The sequence below is a fragment of the Seriola aureovittata genome, chromosome 2 (assembly GCF_021018895.1).
Source record: "Seriola aureovittata isolate HTS-2021-v1 ecotype China chromosome 2, ASM2101889v1, whole genome shotgun sequence".
NCBI lineage: Eukaryota > Metazoa > Chordata > Actinopteri > Carangiformes > Carangidae > Seriola > Seriola aureovittata.
Genome location: NC_079365.1, coordinates 27,398,601 through 27,415,193, shown reverse-complemented (window position 1 = coordinate 27,415,193; position 16,593 = coordinate 27,398,601). Strand labels below are relative to the sequence as shown.

At 43.5% G+C, this 16,593-nt stretch overlaps 2 protein-coding genes across 3 annotated transcripts in view; one reads left to right on the top strand and one right to left on the bottom strand.

Annotated features, from left to right (window-relative positions):
* LOC130176231 (E3 ubiquitin-protein ligase RNF123) overlaps window positions 1-16,593 on the bottom strand; it is a 122,142-nt gene that overhangs the window by 49,071 nt on the left and 56,478 nt on the right. The gene's annotated exons all lie outside the window — the stretch shown is intronic.
* Window positions 1,721-6,633, top strand: amigo3 (adhesion molecule with Ig-like domain 3). The gene has a single exon (XM_056387205.1). It carries the CDS (start codon window positions 3,526-3,528, stop codon window positions 5,185-5,187), a length of 1,662 nt encoding a protein of 553 aa, XP_056243180.1. The 5' UTR covers window positions 1,721-3,525; the 3' UTR covers window positions 5,188-6,633.

The window sequence follows — 16,593 nt, the reverse complement described above, 5'->3', positions numbered from 1 at the left end:
GAGAGAAAATATTTTTCTGTAGTTTCTGTAAATACAGAGAGCATCATATTCAAATACCAATGACCTGACTGCGAGACAAATATCTGTATGTACGTGTGGAGTTGTGAGGTGCAGTGATTTCTACACAGTGTGTGGACTCTATTACATTCACAAGCAAACAAAAGTGCTTTGGACAGAGAAACAGACAGGTGACATCCTCGCTAATGAAATATTATCTGAACAAATACAAACAGACAGTTCATTATTGTGACTGAAAGGAGAAGAAAGAGGGAGGAATGAGAGAGGAGGGAAAGGAGAGAGAAGAGGAGAAGACACCCACAGAGAGGGGCCAGGTGTCACAGCTGAATAAATGTTTGCTTCAGGATGAAACCGCTGATGGAAAAAAAGCTAAAACAAATGCCGCAAAGTGCTTTCAGTAAAGGGACCGCCCCAAAGTCAATACATGCTAATTAGAACATTCTGTTATCAAAGGTCCTATTTTGTAGAAAGTGAGATTTTATTATTATTATTATTATCATAAAAAAATCCCTTGGTGTTGTATAAATACTGTACAGGCTGTAAACATGTTTATTTCTGCTGTAAAGTAAAGGGCATTTTAACATGGGGACTGACTCGCTTATGGAGCCAGCATGAAGTGGCCATTAGAGGAACTGTAGTATTTGGCACTTCTGTGTTGGCTTCATCTGAGGTCGCTGCTTGGTTTTTACCAAAATACAGTAGTAGCTTCCAATCCATTACCTGTGGTTGGCCTGGCCGTGCGTCACTCAAGAAACAGTCAGCTGATCAGAGAGCATCAGAGACTGAACCACGACACTCTGCCCGTGCTTGAGCTCCAGAGTGAAGCATGAGAGAGGAAATGTAAAAATTACACTGAGATGGTTTTTGGTTCTTCCACAAATATATCTTCTTATGGATATTAAAACCTCAAATAAAATACTGGAAAAGTTTAAAAAAAAAAAAAAAAAAAAAAAAGCATGGGACCATGGTGAGTGCCTTTAAAATCACACATGGTGCTTTATGGCTTTTTAAGATCTACAGGCCATTACCTGGATGTCTTCTTTTTCCACTGTTGTGAACTTCTTTTCCCGTCCGTCAGTTTGATTAATTCAGTCTCAGTGAAGGCATTAGTGATAAGTGCACAATAAAGAAGAGCAGCAGCCCATTAAAACATATCATATCCATATGCTTAAACCACTGATCAGGCTTCCCACATCAGACCAGAAACCATTCGCCTGACTCCATCTAAACCAGACTGAGAGTCTCCAGCCTCCTGCCTCTCCTACAGACCTATAGCCGTGTCATGAAGAATTTGGTATATTACTGCAAAACTATTTATATTCATTGAATCAACAATACTAATGTTCACAGAGCACAGAGAACACAGTCATGCCTTCTTCATGTGCATCTCTCTCTCTGGCCAATCAAATTCCCTCCAGATTCTCCCTCATAAAAGCTCCTCCTGTGGCAACCTAAGCCATCTCAGAGAGGGAGAGAAAACACGAGAGAGTCGTGGAGATGGAAACCACAAAGTGTGAGAGCCTGAAACACAAACAGAAATTGACAGAAAAGCGAGCGGAGCGGTGAAAAGAAAAGAGGAGAACAGGAGGAGGAGGTGTGAGATGGGCGGAGGATGCTGAGAGGAAAGAGAGAGAGAGAGAGAGAGGAGAGAGAGAGAGAGAGAGAGAGAGAGAGAGAGAGAGGGGGGAGGAGGATTAAGCCGGAGTGGAGGAGAGGTGGAGCTGGGAAAGCACCAGAAGCAGCAGCTCACAACTGAGCTGAGAGTGTGTGGTAAACAGACGAGAGGCGGCAGCTCAGCCTCCTCTGCTCTCACATCTGGAAATAACCTGGACTCTCACACACACAAACACACACAAACACATACACACATACCCACACACACATCTGGAGTGGACTAACGTCAACTTTTCTCTTTGTATTTATGTGTTGATTCCTTCTTTTTCTGCACCTCGGAGGAGAAAACAACAGGATAAAGAAGAGGAGAGGAGAGGAGAGAGAGAGCTTGATGCTTCATGTTTGGGATTTCACAGAGAGCGAAGCCAGCCCTTTGAACATCCTCCCACTGATGAAAAATCAGGAATTTCTCCGCACAAATTAGCCGGAGGACAAAAAGCACTGAGAGCCACAGAGCATTGCGGGTGAGAGTGTGTGTGGAAACCTTTAAGTGGTTACCGCTGCCACTGCCTGCGTATGAAGTGAAGTGGACAGGATGCTGACTTCTTTGAAAATCTGATCCGCGACTCGGGGCGGTCTGTGGGCGGCAGACAGCTGGGGCCGTGATTCACAAAACCCGACTTGGTGTGAAAATAAAGAGATGCTACAACTAAGACGAGGCTCCTCCGTCACGATAGCAGCTGCCGAGTGAAGAGACAGAAACTCAGCTCGTGGAGGAATTGAAACTTGATGCTTTGTTTTGCAGCAGGGACCAAAAACAGATCTGGAGCCTGGGTCTGTTTACTGCAGAGGATAATGAGTTTGACATCCACTTGAAGCTTGAACGAGGAGTCAAGAGGCTGAGATTCTGGAGGTTCAAACAAGACGCACCGGAGACAGGGTCGGCAACTTATTCAGGATCCTACAGTCAAAGGTACAGAGGTGCAGCTATGGGATAAATGGAGGTGAGAGGAGGTCCTGCTGAATGCTCTGCACAGCTGGTTTTACTTCTTTTTTTTTTTTGGCTGGAATAAAACAAATGGCAAAGGAGAATATCTAATACCACAGTGAACTTGCACCTCCTCTTTTTTCCACTGTCCAAAACACCTGGATCAGTTTTAAAGTGACTACACTTTGACTGTGCTCATTGTTTTATCCATCACCGTCTCCCTTACCTTTCAACCTTCCCTAAATATTTCTCTTTTTTTCTTTATTCCCCTGAGGAGAAAGCAAACAGAATTGGATTTTGGCTGCTTCCACCCTGCTAAACAAATTACGGAGCTCACCTGGTGCTTTTTTTTTTTCGATGCAGCCACCTTTTTTTTGACCTCTCCAGATGGCTGCCGTGTTGGCAGGTGGACGCAGATGCAATCGCCTCATTCAACATTAACCTGGTTAGACAAAATAAACGATCACGCTGGAGCACGAGCTCACGAGAGAGCATTACAGTGACATTTTTTTTCCTGCCCTGCAGCTCGAACGCAACAAAGCAAATAAGGTTTCTGCTTCATGAAAATGACGAGAGACTGAGAGAGAAAGAGGGATTTAAATATTTAAACTGACAGATTTCCCAGCAACAGGACAGAGAATTTTACTTCCACATGTAAAGGGACTGGTGCAAGATAAAGATGAAAAACAAGTACATATATATACAGTCTCATGTGTTAGTTTGTCAGGATTTATGTGAAGTGCAAATTCTGTCAAAATGAGATGAATCACACAGCGTGAAGGATGTGAAAAATAAACTACAAAGCATTTACACCGGTCGTTCTAAAAGGGGAAAAGTAACAGAGAAATAAGCTGGGTCACGCAGAGGAAACTGTAAACTGATGCCCTCAGCCTGCTGCTGGCATCATGTTGTATGTTGTTGGTAACGCCGGTTTTCTGCAGGGTGTGGTGGCACCACTTTTTATAGCAGCATCACAGTCATGGTGGTCTATTGTTGTGCTGTTAGTTTGTCTGCAGCTCCCACAGCTGAGCCCCGTCCAGGCCACCATCTGCCAGTCCCAGGGTTCGTCCCAGGCAGGCAGATGCCTCTGTGCCTCTGACATCCTCAGCTGCACCGCCCTGGGTCTGGAGCAGGTCCCCAGAGAAATGCCTGTCTCTGCTGTCACTCTGGATCTCAGCCACAACCAGATCGATCAGCTGAAGGGGGGCGCCTTTGAAGGACTTTCTAGATTGGAGACATTACGCTTAGCTCACAACCAACTGACGACTATTCACGAGGGGGCATTTCAAAACACCTCTGGAGCACTGCTCCGACACCTGGATCTGTCGTCCAATCAGCTTCGTGTTTTGGAGCAGCACTATTTCCAAGAGTTGTCTGGACTGGAGGAACTGCTGCTGTTTAACAACCGTATCGTCCAGGTGGAGAGCAGAGCTCTGGCTGGACTGGGAAGCCTCCGTAAGGCCTACCTCAGTCATAACCGTCTCACTCACTTCCCCTTCTTCTCCATCCAAGAGCACAGCCACCCTCATCTGATCATGCTGGACCTGTCCTCAAACCGCCTGCTCAAACTACCCCTGGAGGATATATTAAACTTACCCATTCCAGTCCAGAGAGGACTCTACCTTCACAACAACTCCCTGGAGTGCGAGTGCTCGATGTACGGACTGTTCAGGCGCTGGGAACAGAGGGGATACGACTCAGTGAAACACTTCAGACAAGAGCACACCTGTCGGGTCTATGGGATACAGAAAGGCACCGTGCGCTTCTTCCAGCATGGCCGCTACTTTGAAAAATGCAACCTGACTGCGATGAATCTGCCACTCAGAGAGCAGGAGAGCAGCGTTTCAGTGAGTGTGGGGAAGGCGTTGCTGCTGCACTGTGTGACCACTCTCACCGGCCGGAGTGTGACCTTTCTCTGGGTGTCACCAAATCTGGAGTACGTGGCACCGCCGGGGAACAACGGCTCGTTTAAGATGTTCACCAACGGGAGCTTGGAGATCGTGGCGGCGCGTGCGGAGGATTCCGGTGTCTACTGGTGTATGGCCCTGGACCAGCAGCAGCAGCGTAATGAAACCCGGGAGGTCAACGTGACGGTGGTGCTGCACCACGAGAGCGAGCCTCACGAGTCCTTCAACACCGGATTCACCACCCTGCTGGGCTGTGTGGTGAGCCTGGTGCTGGTGCTCATGTACCTGTACCTGACGCCCTGCCGCTGCCCTCCCTGTCCGAAGGCCCTGACCCCGGCCACCCCAAGCGTGGGGAATGAGGCCGGGGTGGGGAGCGCCCAGTCCTCCATCCTCACCCCCACTCCGCCGGCGACCACCGAGGGCCCGGGGCGCAAGGTCAGTACCAACAAGCATGTGGTCTTTCTGGAGCCAATCAGAGAGCAGCAGAATGGCAGACTCAGGGCGGGGCCGGGAACTGGGGCGGTGCAAGGACACCTGGGGCCAAGTTTACTGCTAGGGCCAGAACAGCACCCAAAGCTCCACAGCCAGTCGCAGCAGAGGGCGGGGGAGACAGACTCCATCATGTCCGTGTTCTCAGACACACCCATCATGTTGCCATAGAAACGGGACAAACAGAGATAGACACAGGCTGGCACTATGATCACCTCTCACTCACTTTCTTCCTCCTCTGCCTCTCGGTTACCTCCTCACCACCCCCCAACCCCCACCCACCCATACCCACTGCACCCAGCACTCGACCTGAGCAAAACAGTAATCCAATACTGACTAAGAGCTTTCTGAATCTTTTCTTTGCGAGGCTTGAGGCTAATTCAACTGCCTGAGAAAACAGATCAAGTGCAATTCTAAGAGATTGAAAACTGTTAACCAAATTTGCATATATTAAGGTTTGCCCAGGTCTGCACACAGCCATGAACCAATGCACTGTGATGGGAGGGGCACTCAGAGGCACAGGGTCCGGGACGGTGCTCACGGACAAGACACAGGAAGGAGAAAACGAGAGACGTAGGGAGGACGTCAGAATTAAAACAGACCAAAGATAGAAAGCTTAAGAACTCTGAGAGGAGCTGAAAATACTGCCTCATAGTCTGAGCGAGGAAACGGTGTTTGAAAACGGAGTTAAAAGACAAAGAGTGCAGAAACTTGTCTAACAGGACGTCAGGGGTGGGGGAGGTAAAGACGACGATGAGCATGGACTGCTACTGAAAAAACAAAGTGCGCAGGGCTGTCCCTTTAAGCACGGCTTGTACCTTTAATAAACATTTGCTACAGATGCCTTCTAGTCTCATACAGAGATGTAGAGAAAAAAAAAATCTTTTTGTAGAGCTTTTTAGCGTCTCCTGTTTTTCTTCTTCTTCTTTTTTTTTCCCCCCTCTTCCCAGAGCCGGTGTGTCAGTTGATTAGAGCCGAAGAAATCTGCGTAGTGTAGCGCTGTCACAATGTGAAATGTTTTAGAGTAGACAAGCTAGAGAAGAAGAGCTTTTAGCAAGCAAAAATAGAAACTGTTTTAAAGGATAAGGTTTGATTCTGGACTCCTGTACCCCTCCTCCTCCTTCTCCTCCTCCCTCCTCCTCCTCCCTCTTCTTCCCTCTGGAACTTGATTACTGCCATCAGTCAGTTGAGCATCAGGAAAACAAAAGGGAAAATAAATAAATAAATAAATAAACCACCTCTGGAACATCAGTTGAGATTATTTATGCTGGAGAAGAAGATCCATTGTTCACTGAGTTCATTTGGAGACAGAAGAATTTCTTTTCTTTGTTTTAAGGGTTGATCAATCGGCTTTTTTTCTTTCCTTCCTTTTTTATTTCTCACTGTGTCTGAGGCGATAAATGTGAAACTGAACCGGTGACGAAGAAAAGATTTGACTTTGTGTGGTGAACCCTCAGTGGGATTGACAGGACAATCAGGGCAGATGTGTGTTTTGTTTTTATTGTCTTCACTGTACTCACTGCACCCCCCCCCCTCCCCTCCTTGCACTGCCTCTCTCTCCTTGTCTCTTGTCCTCCCTTTATCTGTGTGTTAATAAACCTCTGTATCTGGACCTTGCAGGAGAATGTCTGCCTTCTTATTGCTACTGGACACCTTTAATGGTGCATAATAATGTAAAGTGAGTGGTGTGTGTGTGTGCGTGTGTGTGTGTGTGTGTGTGTGTGTGTGTGTGTGTACCACAGTCTTAACATATTCAATCTTGACCGAGTGAATTAACTGAATAATCAGCTGCTCGGGTCTGATGTTGCATCGACAGTTTTCTCAGAGTTCAACAACAATTTCAATGAATTCTCACGACAAATTCTTCAGATTTTATTTTTTTTTTCTTGCCAATTAACAAAAAGGACAAAGCAGCAGGTAAAATCAGAGGCCGGCTGACGACACGATGCAACGAGGATTTAAAACAGGTGTCACGGGAGAACTGCAGGTTACTACAGTGATTTCTCACTGTCTGAAAAGATCAAGACTTTCAGTTTATTTTCAACACACTTGTGTCAAGGTCTTAAAGGATTAGTTCATCCAAATTACAAAAAGCCCAGTCATAGATAAGTGTAAAGTAGTGCATATACAGTAGTTCTGGTTTTACTCTGTCCAGCTGTGAGACTTCAGCTGTCACCTCTGAACGTGTGAGGTCAATTAAATTCCTCTAAGTACGTGAACAAAAACATGGATTTCTGCTAAAATATAAAAATAGTTTACAACTTTCTCCACATCCTCTGACCCCCAGGATCACACAGGACTAGTCAGAGCGCACATACTGTCAGCGCAGGAAAGTAAAGACATACAGTTCTCCAATAATGAGCCTCCAATTTCAGCTACTTTGTACTTCTACTCCACCACATTTCAGTTAAATATTGGCCTTTTCCCAGCTTTTATCTGACTGCTGTTACTTTGATCTTACATACAAAACATATGATGCACTCATTACGAGAGATTTCAGGCTCTACACACCCACACCGAATGATGTAACACAAACAACACAGTAACAGGAGAGAGGGATCAGGTCCAGTCAGTCCTGAGCAGAGGACAGTCAGGTAAAAGGAGTGAAAACATCTGTATAGGAGGACTACAGGTGTGCACAGTCTTTAAACTACCCGACAGTTTATATATTATAGTATGTATTTATTATATAACAGTCACACTGATGATGCTTACATGTTAACACATCAAATACAATGATGGACAACAAGACCCAATTCTACCCTTCATACTTTAAGTACATTTGCTCATAATGAGTATTTTTTACATTACTGTTACTTTTACTTGAGTAAAAGATCCAAATACTTCTTCCACTATTGATTATCCTAGCCTGAGGGCCATTGATTGGAGCCAGAGAGGTGGGTAATGTTGGACCTGGTGACAGCAGCGTATTTATCTTCACTGGCAGTGAAAGAGCAGGAGAGCAGGTAGAAGAAGAAGGTAAGAACAGAGTTAAACGAAGAAAAGGAAGCAGAGATAAAGGTTAGAGAGAGATAAGAATAGTTTCAAAGCAGCAGATCTGTGTGTGTGTGTGTGTGTGTGTGTGTGTGTGTGTGTGTGTGTGTGTGTGTGTGTGTGTGTGTGTGTGTGTAAAATCCAATAGAAACTGGCTGAATACTCACATGTGTATCATTAACAACAACACCTCCCTGTTCGGTAATATTACTGCCATTATCACCACCATCATGATCAGCATCATCCGCCCCTCACCACCACCATCACCCCTCCACACTAATGTCACCATCATTCCCATCATCACTGTCACTGGACTATGAGATAACAGACTATTCTCCACCACGTCATAACAGCAGGTGAGACATAAACATTAAGTCAGGCTGTGTTGTTCTACTTCATTTAAAGGCTCAGGCTGTTTACACCCAGAGCTGAATGTATGGAGGCGGGACATCTATCTATCTACAGCCCTGTCTATTCACTAAACCTATATCATCTCCAATATTTATATCTGGATATTATAGATGTAAGACTCATCCTGTTCACGTCTTGTTATGGAACATTTGAGTCATTGGGTTCATGCAAGAACCACATACAAACAGAACCATTCTTCAGAGGTATGTGTGAGTCATTTAACAGAGTTTGACACAATCATCAATTTGGGGACGAGTGCTCCAGTCCTGCGAGACTGTACTGTCTGTGTCGATGACACTGACACTGATTCTACCTTTTTCTCAGGTTTGATAATCCCGACGTCTGCACTGGGTTTCAGTCTTTATCAAACTGGAGCAATGAGGCCACCGCGGCTCGGTGCTATATTTCTTATTCTTATGCATGAATGCATCACCGGACACGGTTCTATGTTCATTTGTATTGAAATACCCACGGGATGTTTTTTTGTTACGATTACTGAGCTCAGCACTATTATCACCACACGCCTCGAAAAATGGTGTGTTGTACGACAGAGTGGCTCCAGAGGAAATCTAATCTATATCATGTGTTCAATTTAATCTTTGAATACAGTAGTTTTCGATTATGCGGGTCTGTGTGCACGTCAGTAAATTCAGTATTAAAAATATGTGCGTGTGTGTCTATGCATGTTTTATGTACGTGCACTGATGGAGCGACAATAGAGACAGATGACGTTGCCGTGGGCCATGTCTGACTGATGTAGAGTGTGTGTGTGTGTGTGTGTGTGTGTGTGTGTGTGTGTGTGTGTGTGTGTGTGTGTGTGTCAGCGGAGCAGGGAGGATTTCTCAGAACAGGACAATCAGAAGGAGAGAACACAGTGGAAACACTTTTTTTCTGGGAATATGAAACGTGAATAGAAAGTATTTGCACATAAATGAGCACCGCCGGTAATTTATACACCTCCATAAATCAGTGACCAATCTCAGACGACAGTTGGGAGGTCGGTTTACGAATGAGAACCAATAGCAGCCGCCCGCAGCACTGTGGAGGAAAATTATAAATAAGAGAAACTCCCAAACAACCAAACTGCGATTTTATTCTGATGTCTGTTCTGATTTACTGGGTTTGGATCCAAAGCCGTTTGCAGCCCATCCTTTCTTCTGCCTCAGACTAAAACTGTCTGTTTACTTTGAGCTTAATCAAAACACATCTCCAGACTGGATGAGTATGAAAAACTTATCCTGCGATCGATCATCATGAGTGTCAGTACAGACAAATCACGCAGCCGTGAACAATATCTGAGTGTCGTCATCATAAATTAATACGACTTTATCAGCAGCAGCAGTTTGGGCGTCGCACTGTATTTGCCCCCACACCACAATGCTCAACTGTAATACTGAGCTGTGGTGTGTGTGTATGTGTGTGTGTATGTGTGTGTTTATGTGTGTTCAGGCACTGGGGAGAGGATTGAGAATGAAATCTAACTGTGAATGTGTAATGGGCTGTGAGACTGGAGTAAATGGGTTTGGCCCAGATGGTTGTGTGTGTGTTTATTAGCGGCTGAATTCTCAGATGAGGGGATAAAGACAGAGAGAGAGGAGCTTTAAAGATGTTTTACTTTAAACTGCTTGAGGCTGGTTTCAAATACAGAGAGGTTGTTATCTCTCAGTGATCACACAGACCAACACACACACACACACACACACGCACGCACACGAAGTGGTTTTCAAATGCCAGCCTCTATCTCGTCACATGCTGTGTTTAAACTACTCCAAACCCAGAACAGTTTCATGTGAGAGCTTATCTTTAATGAAACGTCCACACAGATCTGAGAGATTCTGGGACAAAACAAAAACACTCTCTACCAGCAGCACTGAAGTTCTAGGGTCATTTACAGATCTAAAGACTGGCAAGAGGCCGTTGGCTTCATGGGTTTTGTACCTGGTGAATATATACTGTATAAAATGAAAATGTACATTGTGTACCCTGGTTAAAGATGCAGTGACCTGGTTCCAGATTCACGACTAAAACTGTGTGAAAGCACAGAGACAGAAATGTGCAGAAACACTCTTTTCATCTGTTTTTTAACTGGTTCTGTTTTGGAAACCATTGTGAAATTATTTGCATCATTTAACCTCCCACAGTCTGACAGAAACGACCTGAATCATTCGTTCATATTTGTGCACGGCTCCACCACTCACTGAAACACTTCAGGGAAATAATGGCTGAAATGTTAATAGAAATAATAATGAACCTTATCACTCAAACAATTAATTAAGCTTAAAAATGTGGCTTTGCTTGAAATTTTAAAGAAAGCTGTGCAGACTGAAGAAATAGTAACACGATCAGTGAAATTGGCCTAAAAAATGTTTTAACTCTCACGTCTCACCTGAGATTTAACCTCTTCTTCAGATCAGCTGCAGATCTGTGTTAACCTGTGTACACTGCAAAAGCGTTCACATTTCCTCCTCTGTAAATATCAGTTTCTGTGGGAAACGGTGTGTGCATGGTCTTTATATGGCGTACACATCCTTTATGCAGCCGACCCAATCAACCAATCACAGCTTTGTAGGCGGGATCAAGAAGTTAGATGTCGTCTTCCTACACAGGGTAACCTACACAGCTACATCCGGGAGAAATGACGACGCGTGGATGAGGTTCTTGTAATGCTCCTTTAACAGTCCAGTCTGCAATGCTGAACCAGATAATTACACACAGATACTTTAACCTCATCTCTCCTTGCTTCTTTTCACCCTCTCTCCCTCCCGACATTCGGACAGATGGTTAAATTACGTTTGGGCGTCAGCGGCATTTCAGTTAACATCCAACCCCGACACAAACACTTGTGCAGAGCGCCGTCTGACCTGCAGCTCACCCACCAACGAGGGTTTCAGCGGTCTGAATGGAGTCTCAGGCTACGTTCACACCCACTTCAGCCCTGCATGAAAACACACAGCTCCTCAATTCAACTGAAGGAGACCAGCTGTTTAACCAGAGTTATAAAATCCTGCCTCTGAGTTTTATAAACCTTTCATTCATCGGTTACAAAAACCGATGAATGAAATATGGATCAGATTCATGGATCAGATTCTGTGCTAAATGAAATGATAAAACGTACAGCATATATTTCCTGCTGCGGTAAGTCATTTCATCCGTGTTACATTCAGTGATGTTTTTACTTTGACGTCAGGTGCAGACTTCCATTTGTTACAGTCTTCTCTGCCAAAACTTCAACACATTGGCCAGGAAAATGTTCTATTTCAGCAACACCTGAAACTTGCACTAATTTAAGACCCATTAAGTCGCTTGCAGTTTGCAACAAGACAGAATGAAAACACTGTTCCAAAACAGGAAGTGCATACAGACTGGATACATGCGGGGAAATAAAATGGCATTTCAGCCTGAAGATGCACAGAGAGCATGTGTGAGAACACACAGTGACTTCATCATTACACCAAACACAGGGTGTAACTGTGCTCCACTGTATCCTACTGTTTGCATCATTATAGCGACGAATGTGTCTGATATGATGTGAGAGTGTGGAGGAAAAACACCTCAAGCTGGAGTCACATGAAGCCTTTAGACACGCGCGCACAGAGTCGCAATGTGTTCATGTAACACAAAAAATACCATTCAAATAGTACAAATACAACCCCCCACTACACGCACACACACAACGATGGATCATTAATCTCTCCTCTATAGAGGCCCTGTTCATTTCCTGTGTTGCCCTCATGCTATTATTCAAATCAACATGATGTCAGTGAACATCACACAAAATCCTCTGCAGCCTTGAATTACCATAAAACTGCCGATCATTATGCAGAAAATCCTATAAGGTGGTTTAAACACAGAGAAAACAGCTATTATTCTAAAGCACAACAGCCCACACAGTAATGATGGCGAGGGAAAGAGAGGTGGGAGAGTAAAGGGTGCAAGAGCGAGTTTAAAAAAGAGAGACATGGCGGAAGGTGGATTAAACACATCACAACCTGCAGGAAGCTCTACACGTACGTCAGTCAAACTATCTACTGTGTGGAAAAAGCTCTGACCTTTACAGCAGCAATTAGACTTGTTATCCCAAAAAACTTTTTTTTTTTGCAGAGATGGGATTTTTTTCTTAATATAATTTTATTATTGTATGTTATGTTTCAGGTATTAGCGATGCTGTTTTAGTTGTCACATGCCACAATACAATTTTTAGTAGGAAAAGCAGTGAAATGAGCGTCAGACTCAGCAGCAGGGCAGACTGTGAAAAACTGCAAAACAAAACTGCAAAACAAATTAAAATATGAAATACTACAAGTTATACTATGAATATTATGAAAAATAGTGTATATGGCAGGAAATATAATATTCATATATCAGCCCAAGTGTGCATGAAACATATGTTGATATGCTTCTGTGCTTCAGATGATCATCCAGAATAAATCCACTTAGAAATCAGAGAAAAAGATGCTGCAGAACTCCATTAAGAATCTTCATGTTTTTAACTTTTCTTCAGTAACGCAGTCATCCAGTGAGAGTTGTCTTTACATTCATGGCTTCACTGCACAAACAGGAGCTGATCACCGCTGATTCAGCTGCTTTTAATGACTGCATAAGAAAACTGAAACAATACCTGCCCTAATTCCTGATCTGTCAATTTTCCGGCTCGTTCAAGGCGTGATGATGATTACCGCAATCTGTGAATTTGTGGGAGTCTATGAAGTGAAAACTATATTTGAGAATACACAAACACACTCCCTCTCCAGTCCAGTCAGACTGGATCATAAACAGCAGAGCTTCTGTATCTGTGATGTTTCATGTGGGAAATAAGCAGCAGCTATGAGCCATCGCTGACACGTTTGCATGGTTTGGTTCATGGATGTGGAAGGTAATTGATGATCATAATGAGAAAAACCAAGCTGTCAAACACTGCGAGCAGAATGTCGACCAGCCTGTACTCTGGCTGTCTGACTGTACTCTAATTGGGCCGTTTTTATTCAAGGTGTTTGCAGCAAGACTGTGATACTGTTAGAATACGGAGATAAAGCACATTTTACAAAGAGAGGCAGAAAAGTTCAAATCTTGCTCACTTTCCTCTTACATTTATTTTTCCAAGTAAATGACTGGTTAATGTCAAGGAAAAATTGCATCAGACATAATCTTTCTGTAACCTTAACCAACAGTCTAAACAGAACAATAAAAAACTTTTATTATACTGTTACGAGCAAACATTGTATTGTGATCTATAATTTGCCAAAACCTTTATAACCGTGTGCTTAACTCAGCTAGACAGACCCATCTACTGCATTTGTGATATAACAAATAACCAAACACACAAAGCTATGAGCTGCACAAACATCACGGCTGCAGCACTCCATGCCTTCACGCAGGATATTCCTCTATCCTGTCGGATTAGTGAGCTGCGGGGAAGTTGGAGTTTGATCCCAGACACACAGTTGTGACTGAAAGCTACACCACAGCTTCTCCTCAGTGCCTGAGCTGAAGGGGTTAATGTGAGCAGGGAAGCTGAGGGATGTTCTCACTGCGAAGCACTTACATGAAATGGAGGGTAGAGCAGACATTAAATATGAAAGAGGTCCTCCCTCACGCTCAGCTCCCACTTCAAAACAAGTGTTTTTGTGGGAAACTTGTAAAATGAGCGAACACAGCGCAGGTGTCATCGAACACAGAGGGCACGGCTGGAAAAACACAGGTCACTGAATTAAAACACTAAAGTACAAATATAAGATTTATGAATGTGATATATAAGACATCTCCTCCTCTTATTCTAGTCTCAGTCTTTCTCCAGCTTTCCAATCACACCAAAGACTAGTGATGTGAACATTATTTGGATATGAACAGATGAATCTCATCCGAGTTTTTTTGCAGAAATGTCTCCCCAGACAGTCATAACCAGATGTCACCAGATGTGGGCGGAGATGTTAATTTTTTACCTCAAGATCTGATAATAAAACGTGACAGAAGCAAAAACTGAGGAGCTGAAATGAGGAACGTCTCAAGTTCAGCAAACACACAACAGAGCTTCTCTCCAAACCAACTTTACTTTCATCTGGACCTTGTTCCTTTTTCACAAACAACATCTGTTTTTAATTATGTAATTTCCCTATCAGTCATTATTATTGTCCATTTCACACTTTACATTCTCTACATTCTCCTTTCATTATAAACAGACCCCAGTTTGTTGTCACTTCTATTTTATCTGCTGTTAAAAAACCTTATTTTTCCTATTTTCACAAATCAATTCCACAAACGAATCCAACACGAGCAGCATTTAAAGCCACTTCCACAAAATACTGGAGCAGATGTTTTATGTGGCCTGAGCACATACAGATGCCGTCAGCAGCTTTGAGTTAAAGACACCGCCTACACACCTACACACACTTACCATGCACACATATTTAACACGAAGACACACATGCGGACACCCACTCAAAAAGCCTGAGATTCAAAGCGAGCTGCGACACTGAGTGTGTTTCTGTATGAGCCGGTGTTAGACAGCAGCAGCAGCATCTGACCGTGACGGGAACCAGAGCTACTGCAGTGCTTAGACTCCACTTCCACATCTACTGAGAGACTGGAAAGAAGCTGACACAGGGTTAAAAAAAACAAACAATTTAAGTGTTGACCAGCTGCTTACATGATAAGATTAATGGTTTCTGTGTCTGAGGAAGGCCAGAAAAGGTGATGAGGAAGAGTCCGGGGAAGAAGGGGAACAATAACAAAGGCACAGTGGAAGAAAATGTGAGGGAGTGTTTATGCTGATCAGCGGTAAATAGTTATTGTTGGCCGTGTCTTAAATTAAGTTAGTGTCACATGCTTCAGCAGCTTGGTGCAGTGTAAGGGAGGGAGACAGGAGGACAGAGAGCCACCAGCTTCATCTCCAGTGAGCGAGGAGCTGCTGGGTTTATAAGACAGGTGTGATGCTAGAAACTAAATCGTTGAAAACACATAAATACAGAAGTAACCCATGTCAAAAAAGCACATATTTGACCTCATTTACATTTGGTTGGCAGTTTTTTGACGCATGCAGAGCAGAGTAACAGCATGAGATGAAGATCATGTTTCCTCAGTGATGGGAGGCAGAGCAGACGAGTGTCAGGACCAGGATTGATGATGATGATGATGATGATGATGATGACAACAATAATTAAACAATCTAAACAGGATGCCGGCACTCAAAGATAAATAGTCTTCTTGTTTAATTTGGGGCAAAGAACGAACGCTTTTCAGCCATAATCCATCATCAGCCTAAACAATAGTAGTGGATGTGACAATAGGTAATCTTTAAACGCCAAAGAAAACACATGATTGCTTAATGAGATGCATCTGTGAAAGAATCCCCCAGAAGCGACACCCCCGTGAACTAAGTTAAAGAACAAATACCCACGTCAAGAACCGGCACTACAGAGATACCCAACAGACTCTGGTAAATAAAGATGTATATAAACGCACTTAAAACACATACAATTAAAACGATACTAATAATAGATAATAATAGAAAGATTACATATTGAAAGGGGGGGTTCTGTTGGACTACCAACAATTTACAAGTTGAACGCAGCAAAAATGAGCTCGTCTGTGCCCTCTAGTGGAGAAACTACGTGCTGGTGTCTCAAACGGCTGACGCTTCATCACGCTCTACTGTCGACCTCTTCAACATTACTTTTGGCGAGTTAGATACACACCAAATATTGAATATACCTTGTGAAAAAGCATGAGGAAAGCTCGATGATCTAATTTTGCAGGTAATTTATGTTTTTCTGTAAATTAAGCATCAAGCTGGTGAAACACACCGTCTCTGTTCTGGACTGTTCTTCTGTGGCCACCATCCAACCAGGCCAGTTGTACTTATAAACTAAGCTTCAGTCTAACAGGCTGGTTAATGCTGATCCAGTGTTTCTACAGGCAACATGAAATGTTAATGAAACAGATTCATGTAGATCAGGACCTATTTTTAATGGCAAATTGATGCGACCTCACTGATGGATTTCAGGCTGTATTTGTTGATAGTGTATTGTATTGATTTCTTATGGATCAATAAAGGCATTCCTCAGGGCTTTCTTTTAGGGCCACCGATGTTCTCACTATACATTAATATATAAATATCATTTTTATGCAGATGATACGTTTTTTTCTTCTCAAACATTGGCAATATCCAATCTGATC

What these genes read in the sequence shown, in the direction of transcription:
- amigo3 (XM_056387205.1), top strand. Translation starts at nt 3,526, where the DNA reads ATGTTGTATGTTGTTGGTAACGCCGGTTTTCTGCAGGGTGTGGTGGCA.